The sequence below is a fragment of the Pagrus major genome, chromosome 8 (genome assembly GCF_040436345.1).
Source record: "Pagrus major chromosome 8, Pma_NU_1.0".
NCBI classification, from domain to species: Eukaryota; Metazoa; Chordata; class Actinopteri; order Spariformes; family Sparidae; genus Pagrus; species Pagrus major.
The window spans coordinates 13042404-13059705 of NC_133222.1; the positions used below are offsets into that span (position 1 = coordinate 13042404).

The 17302-nt window shown below is 38.4% G+C and overlaps 1 protein-coding gene across 1 annotated transcript; it reads right to left on the reverse strand.

Moving 5' to 3' along the window:
- Positions 1-2216: 2216 nt before the first annotated feature.
- On the reverse strand, positions 2217-15592 carry LOC141001475 (anoctamin-9). The gene is made up of 23 exons (XM_073472563.1): positions 15572-15592; positions 13447-13521; positions 13202-13324; positions 12959-13095; positions 12404-12453; positions 12262-12320; positions 11393-11472; positions 9951-10085; positions 9774-9867; positions 9634-9694; positions 7950-8032; positions 7750-7854; positions 7415-7579; positions 7298-7334; positions 5228-5339; positions 4981-5038; positions 4784-4881; positions 4495-4691; positions 3248-3400; positions 3015-3162; positions 2809-2931; positions 2532-2625; positions 2217-2333 (listed from the first exon to the last, which is right to left on the reverse strand). Exons 1-23 carry the CDS (start codon positions 15590-15592, stop codon positions 2217-2219), a joined length of 2325 nt encoding a protein of 774 aa, XP_073328664.1.
- Positions 15593-17302: the final 1710 nt, after the last annotated feature.

The following is a 17302-nucleotide window of genomic DNA, read 5'->3' on the forward strand; positions in this document are numbered from 1 at the left end:
ATAAAGAGTCATATAAAAAGTCATAAATATGACATAAATATCATAATGACTTTTTATCTAATCATTTTGAATTATGATATTTTGTCTAAGAATTTTGACTTTTTAAGTCTCGTTTGACGTGTGTGTGTGTATACCAACACAATGCATCCCTAAAGTAGACCTACTTTTTAAAAAATAGTGTTCAAATGTAGGCACCTTATACATGAAAAACTTTGGGTTGCCAGGTTGTTAAAAAAAAAAAAAAGAAAAACATTACATACATGTTTTCAGTGGCCTTTCAGTGGGTTTATTGTAGTGGTTTTAGTAGTAGTTTTAGTATTTTACAATCTGTGATTCATATAAATTGATCTTACAAGCTGTTTTTCTTTTACATTCATGCACATATTGCACTTTTTTTTGCTATCGCCTTATTTGTACAGCACATTGGTCAACTCTTGTTGTTTTTAAACATGATAGATGAATATTATTTGCAGTTATACATGTTGGTAATCCATTAAACCATGTTAACAAGTTTCTCAATTTCTAATAACCCATCTATATTGTAGGTGTAAATTTAAATATCAGGCTTAAGTAATCAAGGTTTTTCACGATCAAGTCTGCAGTTAACATGTCCAAAGGTTTTTATTTTTTTTATTTTTTTACCTAGATTGTAAGAAGCCTGTTTCCAGCAATTAAGTACAACAGGTAACAAAATAAGGTACAAATACTGAGACTAATAAATACCACTAAATGTGACTTCTGTGTACTGAAGGAATGCAAAAATCATAAACAATAGAGAACGAGAACCTGGTCTGGGTGTCCTCAATTATAGCTGCAGCCCTGAGGAAAACACTTACATAACTATTATTGAAATACTGTAGTTTAGACAAAAAAGGCAGATGACACCAGCACAGAAAGTTTTCACTTAAATTCAAAATCTCAACTATGACACACATTGTAATTGAGTAAGCCTAAATGTAAAAGACATAAGATGAGGCCAAAAGTTTCCTCTTTTATTCAATAATACAAAATATTCAAATGCAAAACATTCTTGTGTCTGATTAGCAAAAAGTCAGCAACAGAATCTGTCTGCAGCAAAGACATTCATCGCAGTGCATTTTTACAGTGTAAGGCAACATCGTAACACACAATCGGTACGGTATGTACAGGAGCAGTATAAATTAGGTTTAGGCGTTTAATAAAAACACTCACATACGTCTCACAAATATAGAGATCCAACAGTAAGCTATAAGTGCATTCTTAAAATAGAATAAGAATAATCTCATGTCAGTAAAATCAGTTACTGTACAATCAGTTCTGTCCAAGAAAAATTAGTCTGTCTTCAAAGTCCATTTCACAGATGAGAATCCAGATAGCCAGCACTTCACATTTGACTGCAAACAATAAAAGGGAGCGAGAGTCCCCCGGAGCTCTGAACTCTTCAGGGAGGTGATTAATGGCTTTGAAGTTTGACTCAACACTGTGATAGTCTGGACACTTTTAATGCACAAGGCAGCACTGGGTTCATATCCTCAGGGGGAAAATGTGTAACATTTAAGTGTCTGAATGCTGTCACGCTTCAAATGAACTGGAAGAAATGAAAGAAAGGATTTGTTAGTGGAAGCATCTACAAGAAGTGGTCACAGCACAAAGCACATCTTAAAAACAGACAGATTTGAATTGAGAATCTTGCTTTTGAGATCTCCACAAATATGGCAGGAGCACCTTTTGTGTCTTTTGTTTGTTAAAACTGGCAGTAAGGCTAATATTTAACTAGATTTTTTCATTTGAAATAATAATAAAAAAAACATGCAGTTCATGTTTGGACAAGAGATGCTCTCTCTTGTTCTCTCCTGTGTTCATTTTGATGTAGATTAATTCAGGGATTGCAGTGGCGCTGAAAACAAAGTCAGCAGAAACACTACATGTTCAGACTGACACTAATAAGGAAACTGCATTTCTTGTGAATCAGACACACCATGGACGATACCAGATCCAACAAATAAGATCAGTATCAGCACCAATACTGATCCAGCGTATCAGATGAGTGAATCCATAGCTAGGGCATGACAGAAAAACTTTGGGAACCGCTGTATTAACTTACAGTATGAACAATACTTAAGCAAAGTCACGAGAGGCATGTGTCATATTATATTACGTTATTGCATAACAGTTTGAAAACAAAGGGGCAAGAGCGGGTTTCTTACATTCCAGTCTAACCACATATTATTTGAGACTCACCTGAGTTCCTCTTTTAGCCTGTTGAGTTTATCAAAGAGTCTGTCGTTCTTGACCTGCATGGGAGCGCTCGGCACAAACCAGGCTGCAATGAACTTGCATATGACGACAACGTGCTGCGAGCAGAGAGGAAAATGTTAGGAATGTAAACTTACTGCACTGAAACGTGTGTGTGTCAACCTCGGTTTTAAAATAGACAAACAGAAAGCAGGGAGGACTTTGGTGTTGTCTTACTACAGTGCATAAAAATACAAACAGGAGGTCATAAGAAAAGGTGGTTAGCAGTTTCTTATAAAGTAATGGTTGGGACTCACCTCAAACAGGATGACAAATGCAAAGCGCACAGCTAAAATGAGCCAGAACTGAGGGGTTAAGCTGTAGTCCTCATTGCTCCTGTAGTCCTTGTAGCTGTGAAGGGTGACAGAAAGCAGATATTATCAGCAAACACTGAACTAGAATGACCCCTTTCCACTATGTTGTTATTCAAATTATATGTTTTGACTTGGGTTTCTTCTATCCTAAATCTCAGAGTCGTGCCAGTTAAATAACTCATCAGTTGTTGAAGACAAATAAGACAAAAAGAGAACAAACCTGCATTGAGAGACATTCAGGCCACTCGCAGTGACCATCTGACTGCCGGAAAACTCCTTGAGAAGGTTCTGGTCGCCCATTCGTGCGATGGAAAGAGAGTTGTTGATGTAGCCAGCCATGCAGCTTGAAAAAAAGAGAAATTTATTCAAATGTGGGCGTTGCACACAACATGACAGAATATAAACATTTTCAAGAAGAATTCTCACTCAACATCTGTTGCATTGCCTTTGGCACATGGGCCATAGCGGTACTGGTACACCAATCGAGGGATGAAGTCTGAAGATACACCAATGACCAGCCCGTTCGCAATGACAGCTAAGACACCGATAGCCTCCAACACATCTATCCACACACCTGAGCGAAGGAAACATTCAGTTTTAAAAAGGCAAACAACATTTTACAGTCATAATGCCGACTAAGACTCGAATGTGACCCTCACCGATATCGTTGGTTTTCTTGGGAACCAGTCTGCGCTCCAGAGTGACCATTTTAATGGCATCCAATCGTATCTCAATGACATTATTAATGAGGGCGAGCAGAGGAGCCAGAGGAAATGCTGCCACGAATATGGTGGTAAAGCTGAACTGGATCACTGAGGAGAGAGTAAAGAAGAATGTTATTTACCAAAAGCAGACCAGTATTTTACATGGACTTGCACCATCCTACTTATCCCTTGTGTTGTAAAAAATATTGAAATATTGATAAATATGAGTTCTGAGTATTTGAAATGGTTTCAATACTCATTCTGTGCAGTGTCGATACACTCGTACCGGCTGCTTTTTCTCATTCTTTATTCTTTTCGACAGTGAGTTGACACATTATTCCTAAAAGCTCAATATATAAAAAGAAAAACACAAATGTTTCTGTAAAACGTGATCTTTAATGTTTACTACAGCCTTTCTGCTGTTTTATTGCCATATTATATTTATCTTTTAATAAAACTCTCTCTCTATCTTTTAGCCCTCAATGTCGTGTCATTTTTTCACAGTGGTATCAAATATCGATATTTTTCAAGGTATTATATGTTAGAAATTTCAGTATCGTGACATCACTACTTATCACCTGTAGTTACTTGACATATACGTTTAGGGCTCTACAATCTCAAATTACCAGTTTCCCATCTACTCCAAGAAATGAATAAAACATTAGTTGGTGGTAGGGCCTTCATACCCAGCCCCTCTGTTTTGGAATTGTCATCCTACGCAGACTCGAGAGGCGAGCTCAGTCGACTCCTTTGAACATAAACTCAAAACACATCTTTTCACATCAGCCTCCAATCCCACTTAGTTTGCCCTAAATATTAAACTTCAGCTATCCAACATTTACTCAGTCAGTGCGGGCACAGTTATAGATACTTTACACTTTCTTTTTGTCCATATACACATGTTTTTGTGTATGTATTGTCTCATTTCTGTACGTTTTTGTATATTTTGCTGATGTTGCTCATTACCGTTATAGATAAATAGAAGAAACTAGTGATGATGATGGTTATGAAACTGCATGACAAAATGCGTTCTAAACTATCCTTGGTGTAGGTATAAAATAAAAAAACAGTGGTTCTTTTGTAAATAACAGTATTTTTTTTAATACCTCAGGGCCCTCCCACTTTGGGAACCACTGATGTAGACAGTGAACCATGACTTGACTTAGTGTTTTTGTTGTTAAAGCATTCAGCAGAGTACATACCCATCTCCAGAAACTCATTGAACAGGCTGAAGGAGTCCACATCGTTGAGACGGTAGTTGCTGAGCCAGTCTCGAAGCTTGCAGTTATCGCACAGCTCGGCTCCGTGTTTGGCCTCTGACTCGTCTTTCAGGTAGCAGTGGGCACATTTTCTCTGGAGCTTCTGTGTCCTTTTTCTCTTCAACCACCTGCAGAGCCAGCTGATGCAAACAAGAGACAGAGACCCAACACAGTAAAGTGGATATACAGTGCACATGTACAGTGTATAATCAGAAACCTGATTTACACTTACGGGCCGGTGAACTCAAAGACGTTGCTGATGGTTTGCTTGAGCACCATTATGATTGCCATTTGGATGAACAGGTCTGTGAGACATCCACTAGGATGACACTGAAATAAGACACAATATTTCACTATACGATACAAGAATAATTACTTTAAAAAGGGCAGTTAGTCATTATTAATGGGATCCATATTTATGTAACTCACCTCCTCTAACCGCCATTTTCCTGCAATTCGGACATAACCACCAGGATGGCCATTTATCCTGTCATGCACGTTACAAAAACACATCATTATCAGTTATATTAGGACACTGGGCGTTCATAAGTAATGTCAATGTGTTCCTTTTGTTTTGATATTAATTTAAGGTCCTTTAGGGTGGGAAGCTGAGTTTAGAGCTGAGTTATATGGTTGAAATATATGTTAGAAATCATCAGAGTCCACCGGCTCTTACCTGCCAAGAAAAAAAGCTACGTAGAAGAGGGAGGAGAAATAGGTGAAGAACTGGAAGGTGAACATCTTGACTGTGAAACTCTTTTCTGTGGCAGCAAATGATCTTGTTTTCTCTGGAAAAGACAGGCTTCATGTCAGTGTTCAATGCAGTTCACTATCTAGTCAGTGGATGGCACAATCTCACACACAGAAAAGCCCTGCTACAGATCTTAAATCTATTTATATTATTACTTATCCTTACTTTTTATTTATCTGAATAATTGTGTGAAAATGCCCACATTATTAAGGTACAATTAGCATTTCATTCAGCACTTCCATTTCCACTGGCTCCCTACACAATGGCCAAAAAGACTGTTTTTACACAGACGATCGACATATCACAGCAGGAAAAACACAGGTGCAATTAATGACCTCATGATGGCTGCAATTAATGTAGGAGTGCCGGTCCAACTTACCAGACATGCAGCCTCGCTAACATGGGGCAGTTCGAATGGACGGAGCAATCATTCATTAGAGTTACATCATTAATTACACCTGTGCTTCGCCTGCCATGAGTTAGAATATCTGTTGTAAAAAGGTCTATTAAGTTACTCTTGAGTCTGTATCTTGAGTCTCTATTATTACATCCTTTTTTGGTGTGTGACCATTTCAGTTGGAGAAATGTCTCCTCATGACCTCTTGTCACTTGTTGCGAGTTGTAAGTAGTTCAAAGTGTACTGTTCCCTTTTCCGATTGTTTCATTTTAGTAATCTTTAGAGGCTTGGCTTCTGCATTGTACTGTAATTGTAAACAAGTTGTTTTCCTCGATCTTGTTCTTCATTTCGCGAACCTTCAGGTTTGTCTTATGACCCTTTGGGTTCTCTGACCCACAGCCCTAATTTTAGTCATGATTCCTTCACCGTCTTCCTCTTCTACCTCTCTTTCTCTTTCAGTTCCAACTATATTTTCTGAAAAATCTACATCATGCCATGCCTCATGTTCCCTCTACTTGCCCTCAGTTCACCTCATCTGAATCACCTGACCCATCACACTTTACATTTCCCCAATCAGTGTATGTGATGGCCCAGTTCCAATGTCCATCCGGAGCCCTGAGCTCTTCATGAACATGATCATTACAAAGACACTGTGCTTGCTGCAATGTATATGTACCCTTGTCCTTGGCATTTGTAGAAAATATATATTTTGAGTTAATTAAAAAATGTCTAGTGTATATTTCCAGACCACTTCAGAACTTATAAACATTCTTCTAACTTAAAGGTTAGCATTAAATTCATTCTTTACCCCCTCACACTATTAGACTTTGACAAAAGTTAACTGGGAGTGGTTTTACAGCATCTTTGCACATATATAAGGAGGATCAAAGTAGCTCCAACATGAGCAGCTACAGCAGTTGTTTTTCTGTGATAAAGTTGACATAACAAAGTCGGGTAAACAAGATATTTTAGGCAGACTGAGTTGTGGTATTTTTAGCTTCGGAAAGATTATGTTGACTCAACCAGAGACTTTTACAGAAACTGAATATTGATTTTCATAAACTAAAGGATTTAAGGGCAACTGAATTATATGACTATTGATACTGATATATTAATAGTCATATAATAAGTTTATATGACTAGAAAAGTTTATTTGTTTTGAATCATTACAAAAATAGCCTATCTTAATTTCTCAATTTCAGTCAATTTAAAACTTTAAGGCAACACTAACTTTTTTAAGACAAATTTGATTTGTGGTTAATTCCCACACAGAGATTGGGAGAAAGTGGCCAACAGGTGAAAGCTCTTCACAGCTTCATAAAAAACATGTTTAAAGAAAACAGCTGTAAGTCTCCTTAGTCTGAAAGCTGCTGCGAGTTATTTGTCTGTTATCTGTGTGTCTGACCTGCTTTCTGTCTGATTTCCTGCCTTCTTGTTTCAGCCCCATGCATTTATTTGACTGCTCTCACTGGCAGCCACACTGGCAACTGAAAACCTGTTATTTACTATTCATTCAACAGTTTCTGACCCTAAAGCTCATTATATTCTGAAATAAAATTGTAAAAGGAAAATATTTTAAAGCTAAAGTGTAATTGTACCTATTTCACAGAGCTTCATGGCCACAATCCTGTTGATCTGCAAAGACAAAGACATGTCAGAGTCACAGAGGATATTTCTAATAGGAAACAGAGATGCACATTGAGAGACCTGTGTACCCGTGTCATGACGGTGATGATGAGGTAATGGAGGACGGCCCCTAGCATCATTGCTCCGCTGTTCGAGTGGTTGCTGAGAAATTCCCATGATCCTTCAGCCAAGAGCACTGCTGCAATCACCCTAAACACCACCAAGGCATGTGTCAGGCCGATGATCACCAATATCTGCAGAAACACAAAAACACTCATTTGTAACACCGTACATGTGAGGACCACCATTAACTCCGTCTTTTTTGCAGCACATGCTGAAACTTGAACCTCACGACTTTTATCTGCCCTAAAGATGCACAAGCCCTTTAAATATAATATGTGAAGAGGGTTAAAATGAGACCCACCATAGCTGTCACGCAGATCAAAACCAGAGTGCTGCGCAGATACGAGTGCTTGTGTTTTTTTGGTTCACATTTGGCATTGTTCACAATTTCCAGGATCAGTTCCTCCTACATAATAGAAAAAAACACAGCCATGAATTCCAATGAGCACTGACCTGGTATTATTGAAATATAATAAAAACAATGTATAAGACTGATCATACCTCCTCCTCACACCAATCAGACACTTTCCATTCGCACACGTAGGAAGCCCGATGCCTTTTCCAGAACTCCAAAAACAGTGTTGCTGTGAAGATCAGAGATGAGTTCATAAAATCTACTGGACCAACAATATGTGCACTGAACAACAGTGAGTTTTTAAAACCCAAATTCATTGTGATGCTGATAACTTATGCCACCTAGCAGTTTTGCACTAACGGCACAGATGCAATTTCCACCACTAGGTGGTTTTGTATAGGTTCTTGTGCACATAAAGATCTGAGTTAAAAAGGTCAATGTCTGCACCAACAGAAGGTCCTCTCTCCCACAGACAACACTGCTCCTTAAACGCCTCATCAGTAGTCTTGCCTTTAATTTTGTGACTTTGTGACATCACACTATGTCACAGAGTTACACATTTGCTTAATTAATACCTTGCGGTAAGTTTGGCATGTAAGAATTGATTAAGCACAGCTCCTCTATTGTTGTGAGCAGTGCTGGCTCAGGCGTGTGTAAGCTGACCAATGAGAGGAGACTGGGTAATTAGCTCCGGCTCCTCCTTTAAAGAGACAGGAGCTAAAACTGAGCGTTTTAGACAGAGGGGGAATACAGAGCTGCAGCACTGGACAGTATGAGAAAACTGATGTTATTTGAGCACTAAAACATTTAAACCCATTCTAGCAGCTGAAACAACTTATTAGACATACAGTTACAAAAACAGATGTTGTGTTTAAGTTTTAGGAAGCAAAACATCTTTGGACAGACTTTGGGTCAGGTTTAAAAGCTTAAGTTAAAAATAGAAAAAATGAATCAGCAGAAGAACACTCAGGAACTGATCCCTACGTCTTACGGGAAACTGCTTCTGCAATAGTAAATTGCATCATATGAGCTCCAAGCCTCGCTGAACTTTTCCTCAGATGGTGAAACCAAAATTAAAGTGTACTACTTCTTGTTTTCCATGAGTTTTTTTTTAGCGGTATTATAGGGGACTTCCATTCAGCTGGACATATTATCAATGTCCACTTTTCTTACCTTGACACATTCTTTCTCTTTCTGTATCTCAACCCTCCCTCACACACTTCCTTACATACAGTCACGTCAAGACTGCGGTTGCTGTTCTTGATAACCGGACTCTTCCCACAGCTGTTAATAAACTTCACTCAAGTAAATCCTCATCTTGCCTGAATCCTTACTTTGAACGACAGATATCAATTTAATTAAAAATGTACAAAAACACAGAGGTATTAAAAGTAGAAAAAACGAATAATACAGTGAAAGAGTATTTATATGTTCTTATAGATGACTGCATGACCACCCCCACTGCCAGATGGCCAGGGCTGATTAAGATGAGAGTAGCCAGGACGAGAAGGTTCTCTCAGCGATGTGGCATCTCATTGGCAGTGCATGTCTCAGTTATCAGTTATTTGTTCAAGTTGTCCTGTATAGCCAAAATTGTCTGGGCGAAGAAACAACAGAATTGGAGAAGAGTCCTGCACGCTGATTTTCAATTATTTTCTATCAAATGTGCCTATTTCATGTGATTTAATTGCTATGGAGCCAATTCCATCTCCAGGAAGTATGACTTTGTCAAATCACACTAATCTTAAAACTGGGATCTTAATATTGAAAATGCATGATTATATCTATCAACACAAGAGTAATTGTATCATATAGACACACAGCACTCACCCCACACTGCCATGAACATCGCAAAGAGCACTGTGCCGTTATTATCGAACAGCAGGCTCACCTGAAGGCAGACAAAACCAGCAGTGAGCACAAACAGACGAGCAAACATTCAGTTGTCTTTTGTAAATGCACTGATGTACCTTGGCATATGTGCAGGTGTCGGAGAGCTGCCACACTTTGCATCTCTTGTCACACAGTGGGCACATGACTGTGTCAGCCTCACAAACCTCCTTTCTACAACACAGTAGGCACTTCATTTATTACTGTGCACATGTTCTGTTATGACACAGATACTGTGGAGCTGTGGAGAAACTTACATGAGGGGTGAGCTGTTGAAGAAGGCAAGGCCATAAAGGAAGACTATGACCCCAATGAGAGCAGGCGGGATGAGCAGATAAGTGTACCAGCCCAACCACAGGTAGTACAAGGCCACCTTCTCACCAAAGTAGTTCCTAATATGAGAACACACACATTACCACAGACACACAGGGGAAAAAAATGACAAAACTCATGAGCTGGTGATATCTACTTGTACATTTGCAATTTATAAACATTGTATATAAAGATAGAATGACAACATTATACTTAAAGGTATGTACATGCGTTCTGTATATACTGTAAGAATATATAAATGTTTATAATATGTTAGTATGTTATACACGTAATGTACATGTCTCAGTGTTGCCAGATTGGTTAAAACAATACAAATGAATTAATTTAGAATTGTTCAATATTACATATTAATAAAAAACAACAATTAAAGTGTTCACAAGTGTGCTAGAACACAAAGGATGCTAAATGGGACAGTGTCACTATAAATGCCACCATTTCTGCCCTCTGCCTTGACACATAATGAAAAAATAAAGAAGACATAACTTATCTGACTAAAATGCAACAAGCCTTTTTTCCCAGTTAAAGTTCACCTCCCACACAATGTATGACACAATAGAGAGAGAGAAAAAAGGGAAGGGGGAGATGTAGGCTACATGCATTCTCATGCAAACACACGATGCGGTTGCTGTTACAATGGAAACACAGATTTGCAAATAAAACACTACAGCTCGTGTGTGCTTATATGGTAAGTCGTGGGTGGTAATATTAGTAACTCCTATCTCCTCTCAATATAATAAATACAATTACATCATATCAAAGTGAATAAAATGAATTCAATTTATGACTATATTCTAAATATACTGTAGACCCCAAAACGCCCAACTCGTCAGAAAACTTATATTGTGCAATATAATGTATAAAATCTGTTTAAATGTCACATAGACAGAAACACTGAATGTTCATCAACGTTAAACACTTTCATGTGGGTGTTTCAGTCTCTTGGTATTTTGAATAATTACACCTCCAGGACAACAAATACTTGACTGATTTTGACAAAGTGTGGAGTGATGATGTCATTGAATCTTGTCACTATGCTGATAGGCTTAATGTGGCTGACATGGACGACGCCAAGCTTATACTGTTTTTTATTTCAAAGTGGGAACATGTCGCATGCATGTTTGTGTTGTGAATCTGAAGACAAAGACAACAGCAACTCAGATCTGTGCCAGCATTAAGTACTGTACATCACTTTAAATAATGAGTCCAAACAATGCCCGCATCATGCGTGGGTGGTTACTTGATTGCTGTTGTCTTGTTAATACTTGAACCTATTTAATGGTGGGACGACATGGAAAACAATAACGCTGCATCAACTGCAAGTGTAAAGAGCGGAGTGATGAATAGGCTGTTATGTTGTAGTCCAAACCTGACAGCAGTTATGGGTTGCCCTTGGAGACAGGCTGTCCATCGTGCCCAGCTCTCCTTCAGTTCTCTCTGTTTCTTTTTCTGAAAGCAGACGGGAAAAAAATTCAAAGGAAACCACCAACATGAAGAAGATCTTCGTACATACTGGTTAAAACAGCATACAGTCAAATCTGAAAACAGGAGCTTACAATGTCGAAATATAATCTACCTGTGATTAAACTAATTTTACTGGTTTATACTTACAATTAAAAACATCTAAGATTAATTAAGTTTAATGCTGCTTCATATTTTGGGTTGGATATTTTCTTTTTTATCTTGATTTCATTGACATTTACCTTTGTGGAAACGACTTTACCTCCCACGGTGTAAACAGTAAACATGCTATATGTTCACATACAGCACCTATCAGTGTATGCACACACACATGCCCACTTACTCACAGGTTTGCATGACTCACTGCATTAACATGACTCACGTGGAACTCACACAGAACAGAAGAAGCCCCATGGATAAGAGGCAAATATTTTTAAGAATCTACAACCAAGTCCGGTTGCCCTGGATTCAACTCTCCTTGGATGACTCACAAAGCCTCTTTGTGAATTCTTATTTGGCAGCAATCTATTGTTTTGTAGGGCCACTGCCAGGCTTCACTTCATAATTTCAGCAGTTTTTAAGAAAAGCAAAACAATTGAGCAGCTACATGAAAAGAAGATATTTACGGGATGATTATAGTGTCACTTTCTTCAGTATGAGGATGTGTGGATCCTGTTTTCAGTCTTTATTCATACAGTCTTGAAGGTCCAAGTGAACTGTTTTAAGACCTGGTAGTAACGCATTGATCGTGATGAATAATAGAAACAGGATTTTTACCTCATGCAAGCAGAACCTTGCCTCAAAAACCTTCGTCTTCAGAAGATCCCTCAAACTCTCTAGCAAGAAGAATAACATGAAAGATTAGTTCTCCGGTTACCTGAGGAGCATCAGGAATGTAAATACACCAAGTCTGTCTCACCTCCTGTACGAATAGGGGTGTGATTCATGATGAAGTGGACAATCCTTATTCTGAAACGAGGACAAGAAACACTCGTGAAGCTGAACTTGCAGCAAGAGATTTCAAACTGTCTTTCAGATCATTTAGAAGATCACATTCATTCGAACACACAGACCAGGATTTCCTCTTCATGTCCCATATTTAGAAAAAAACGAATTGCATTGTCTTAATGTGGAACTTTTAGAGATCATTTGCACAAGACCAACATCCTACGGAGCATCTAAACAATCATTGTGTTTTAGTCATTTTACTAACAAGGGGGATGCAGTTTGGTTATTTTACTAACAAGCGGGATACATTTTGGTCATTTTGCTAACAAGGGGGATGCATTTTGTTTATTTTGCTAACAAGGGGGATGCATTTTGCTCACAAGGGGATGTATATTGGTTATGTTACTAACAAGGGAGGTACATTTTGGTTATTTTGCTCACAAGGGGGATGGCATCACCTCCTCATCCCCCCTACAATCGCCTACTGCCCATGATGGTCAAAAATAGCTACGGCAACATGTTTTACCTGGTACTGAGTGGTACAATGTTCTGATCCGAGCTCCAGTTACAAGCATCAGACACTTTGAGCAGATACCTGTACTTCTCAAAGGTTTCTTTAGGCGCTTGAATCCCATAGAAGATGAGATCATCATCTATAATTTCCTAACAGAAGTAAATAAAGACGGGGGAAAACAAGTTAATCATGACCTTTGCAAAGCATGTTCACCTGTAAAGTTTAAAGAAAAGAACGGGTAAAGATAGATCTTACTGTGACTTTCATGTTCTTCTTTTTCAATTCTTCAATGTATTCAGTTTGCTTCCTGAAAGCTTCCCTTTCCTGGTTTTCAATTGTTTTGGCAACCAGGACATAGTCGTACGATAGTGGTGTGTGCTGTGTGACAAAATAATAAGCAAGAGTCAGACTTTCAGATATTATGTGGATCCATCTTTTTGATTTTGAAGGTCTACAGGACTTGTTAGCATGTTGTTAAAGTGGACACATTAAGTTCTTACCACAGGAGGAAGTGATGTCTGGTCATTGCCATTCTCTCTCACCACTCCCATTAATTCCAGCAGTTCGATACTGGGCTGCATAACAAAATGTTGACAGATATTATCAGTCGAGGAGAAGTCCTCCCCACATGTACAGCAAATTCACACATCATGAGTGAGTGATTTAATTTTTAAAAAGATGCAACTGTGAGTGATATATAATGATTTTACTATAAGGGATAATTTGATATCATCACTCCACTGATATGTAATAATAAGCTTGTGAAAATCAGCTGAAAGGTCATCATCTGCACAGGAATCCTGTCTAACTCTGACGTAGGAGGTGTGTCAGTGAATGCCACAGTGCTGAGAGACACCTGTGATGATCCTGACTCACCGAAGAGGACTGTCAGTGAGGAGGGTTTAATCTCACCTGACTGAATGGCATGGCATGTAGATGTGCTCTCACCGTCATGACAATCTGTGCTATTCACAGTTCACACACGTTCCAGTGAGGCTAAAATAGGGAAGGTGTGGCAGAGCTAGAAATACAACTGATCATGCAGATACCAGTGGTATACAAACATCCCATTAAGTTCCTGGTTCGATTATAGTAGAATTACATGATATGGTAAAAAATGTATTGTGATTATGTTGGAAGCTATTGTGTTTGAGATATGATTCAGAATTGGCAAGAATTAGGAATAATTACATGTTTCTAATGGCCGATACCGAAAAGATGACCCATAAGTTTACATTATTGTATTTTTAGAAGAAGTACATTACCTGTTGTTTATACACACCCAAAGATAAGAAAGGCTTACACGTAGTGCGCTATTGTTTTAAATAATCAGACACCAACAAACATATTTGAAATTGAACCTTTTTTTTTTATCTCAAATGTTCACATTAGCAGCATTATCAAATATCAATAACATTAAAAACCAGCACAATCAAAACCTAAATGAATAACTAAAAACTTCAGTGTTGTGACATTGTAAATAACCCACAGTGATCATCAACACATAAAGTATTGATTTTGAGGTAGTGGTGGTGCACAGTACAGTGCCTTTATGGGATGTTAAAAGGGGGGTTTATAGTTGTCATTGCAAAATGTGCCAGCATAAAATTTGTTTGGGTTTGGCTCTCCTTATGGTGCGCCTCTGACTCTTAATACACACAATAAATGTGTTGTCTTCCTCTGAAACTGTAAAAAAAAAACGTCACCGGTGATTGGCTTTACTGTCTAGACTGTGTGTGACATCACAAGTGCAACAAGTTCCACTTTTTCTGCTTTCTTCACTGTGTTTATTAGTAGATCGAAAACTAACTTGTACTGTGAAAATATCCGCCAATGTATCAGAGTTTGTGAAATGTTGTGCTTGCTAAGTAAATGAAAGCAGTTTGGCTTCATATTTTTGGCTCAATGAATAGCAGATATTATAGTTTTCCCAATATTGAGCTGATAATATATCGTTAATACACTATAAACACTGTATACACTAATCAAAATGAGTTAGGGATACTGCGATATGGGTGCATATATACATGTGCATGGATATGCAATAAAAGTCAAATTAAATGTGTCGCATTATTTATTTTTTTGACCAGAACTATACACAAAACACAAAATAAAAATTCACATCACAGAATAAACAATCAAGTGAAACACTAAAATATCCCTGACTCATTTTGAGTAGCGTATACCGCACAGTAATTATCATTTTTGCATCACAATTTTAATTTTCCCTGAAAAAAATCATGATGATGTGACATTTGTTGGGGTTCTCTCACATCTGGAGGACAAGATGTGTAGACCAGGACACCTCTGCAGCACTTCACTACCACACATTTTACCTTAATCCAGCTTCTACCATTTGGTAATTACACTTAGCCATACTGTGATTTCGATTATATTGTGGTTAACTGTTCAGTCCTAGATTACAGCATGACTGTGTAGTCTTTAAAGGGTGAGGTCTTGTACAGCACTGGCTTCTGTTGGAGCTGTTTAGTCTGACAAGTGCAGGATTGGCAGTCACGTTCGGATAAAGCAGCAGGCCTATGAGAGCATAACAGCAGCTTTCAGTAGTAGCTCCATTATGTATCGATACAATCTCTGCATTAGTATGTACAGAGGGTCACCTACCTGCCTCCTGTGGACGGGCATGACGAGAAGGTGCTGAATGCAGATGCGACTTTCCCGGATTAGAGGAGAAAAAAAGCCTCAGGCACCAGTCAGTGATCCCGAAGGTGTCAGCCTCGCTCTCCGATCAAGCCCGACTATAAAACTGACAGGATCCCTTTTGAACAGGCTGCAAGGAACTTCCGTACTTCCTCAAGGAACAGACGTGCTGTTGTATCACTAGCTGAGGAATGTACAAAAGCGACTCTACCTGTTGCTGGTGGTGTCACACAGCATAAATCTTTGTAGCCTCCACCTGTTTTTGTTCTCAGTTCAGTCACTTCAGCGATGCGTTCATCAAACACACACAAACACAAAAAAAAAACACACACACACAGGGTTAACTGTGTGTTTCGGAGGCTGGAGACAAGTGTAGAGTATCTCGATGTCGCTTGGTCAGGTGCAGTGGAATGACATATTTCTGTTGCCTCCTCCTCAAGCGTGCAGACCAGATTAACACACACCAGCCGCTAGATGGAAGCAAACACAGTGAGTTTAAGAGCCTGCTAAAAGCATTGAGTTGGCTGTGACTGAATCCTCCCACTCATCAGTGACATTTGTTTAAAAAACCACAAAAAAAACCCTTCTACACTTTGAGGCAATTACAATTTGAAAGCATCTCGAGGTCCCTAATGGAAAGGCTGAGCTTCCTCCATTACCATCACCACAGCAAAATAGGTTATTCAGTCTTCAGTGACTGAACCAACATTAAAATGAACAAAATGGAGAAAATTAAGCATTTTTTTGTGGATATACTAAACAGGCCTATGTAGGTTGAGCATTAATTAAAGGATAAGTTCACCCAAATATGAAAATTCAGTCATTATGTACTCACGCCCATGCTGATGGAAAGTTGGGTGAAGTTTTCGTAGTCCACAAAACATTTCTGGAGCTTCACAGTCAAACAATGTTGCATCATTCTCCTGAACAGCTGAAGTAAATGGGGACTTGTTTTAAAAAACAACCCCTGTGCACAAATGCTTTAAGTTTAACAGCTACAGTCAAGATTACATCTTAAAAAGAGTTTGAATAACATCTTTTCACATCAATTTGGGATCTTAAGGCTTTTGGAAACGTTATACGAGCTGTATGGAGACATTATGTGTTTTCTTGCCGTTGAATATTTACATTTTAAAACAAGTCCCCAGCCACCTCAGCATTTGTTTAGAAGAATACTGCAATTTGCTGTGAAGCTCAAGAAATGTTTTGTGGACTACAAACTTCACCCGGCTTTCCATGAGGGTTAGTAGGTCATTACTGAATTTTTATTTTTGGGTGAACTTATCCTTTAATGCCTTGTGCCATTATGATAACATTTGTTTTGCAACAAATAATTTACCACAAACTAAATAGATTCTGGTATCTACAGTAATTATACAATCCCACTTTATTATATGTTTGCTCGTGGCAATTTATTACATTTTGTATGTAACAAAGGTAAATATTTGTGGATGAAGATTACAGTGTTACTGAAGGTTTCTAAGTTGCTCAGCAGTTTTACTTTTATTGACAATTTCCAGGGTCATCTATCGAACAGATTAAACCACCCAACAGTATATGAAACTACTAAACTTTACTCCACCTTAATGACTTCATTAAAATGCTGCTTAATGCATGAACAGTAACAATCCGGTAGATTTAAATACTACCATCATAAAAGCTTCATTCTGCATAATGAGTACTTTCGGCTGCTTT

Bases quoted from the DNA above. Each gene is read 5' to 3' on its own strand.
- LOC141001475 (XM_073472563.1), bottom strand. From the start codon at position 15,592: ATGCCCGTCCACAGGAGGCAG. The intron at 10,086-11,392 runs GTTTGGACTACA...TTCTCATATTAG, and splicing joins CAACCCATAACTGCTGTCAG to GAACTACTTTGGTGAGAAGG. The intron at 7,580-7,749 runs GTGGGTCTCATT...GTGTTTCTGCAG, and splicing joins TGATCTGCGTGACAGCTATG to ATATTGGTGATCATCGGCCT.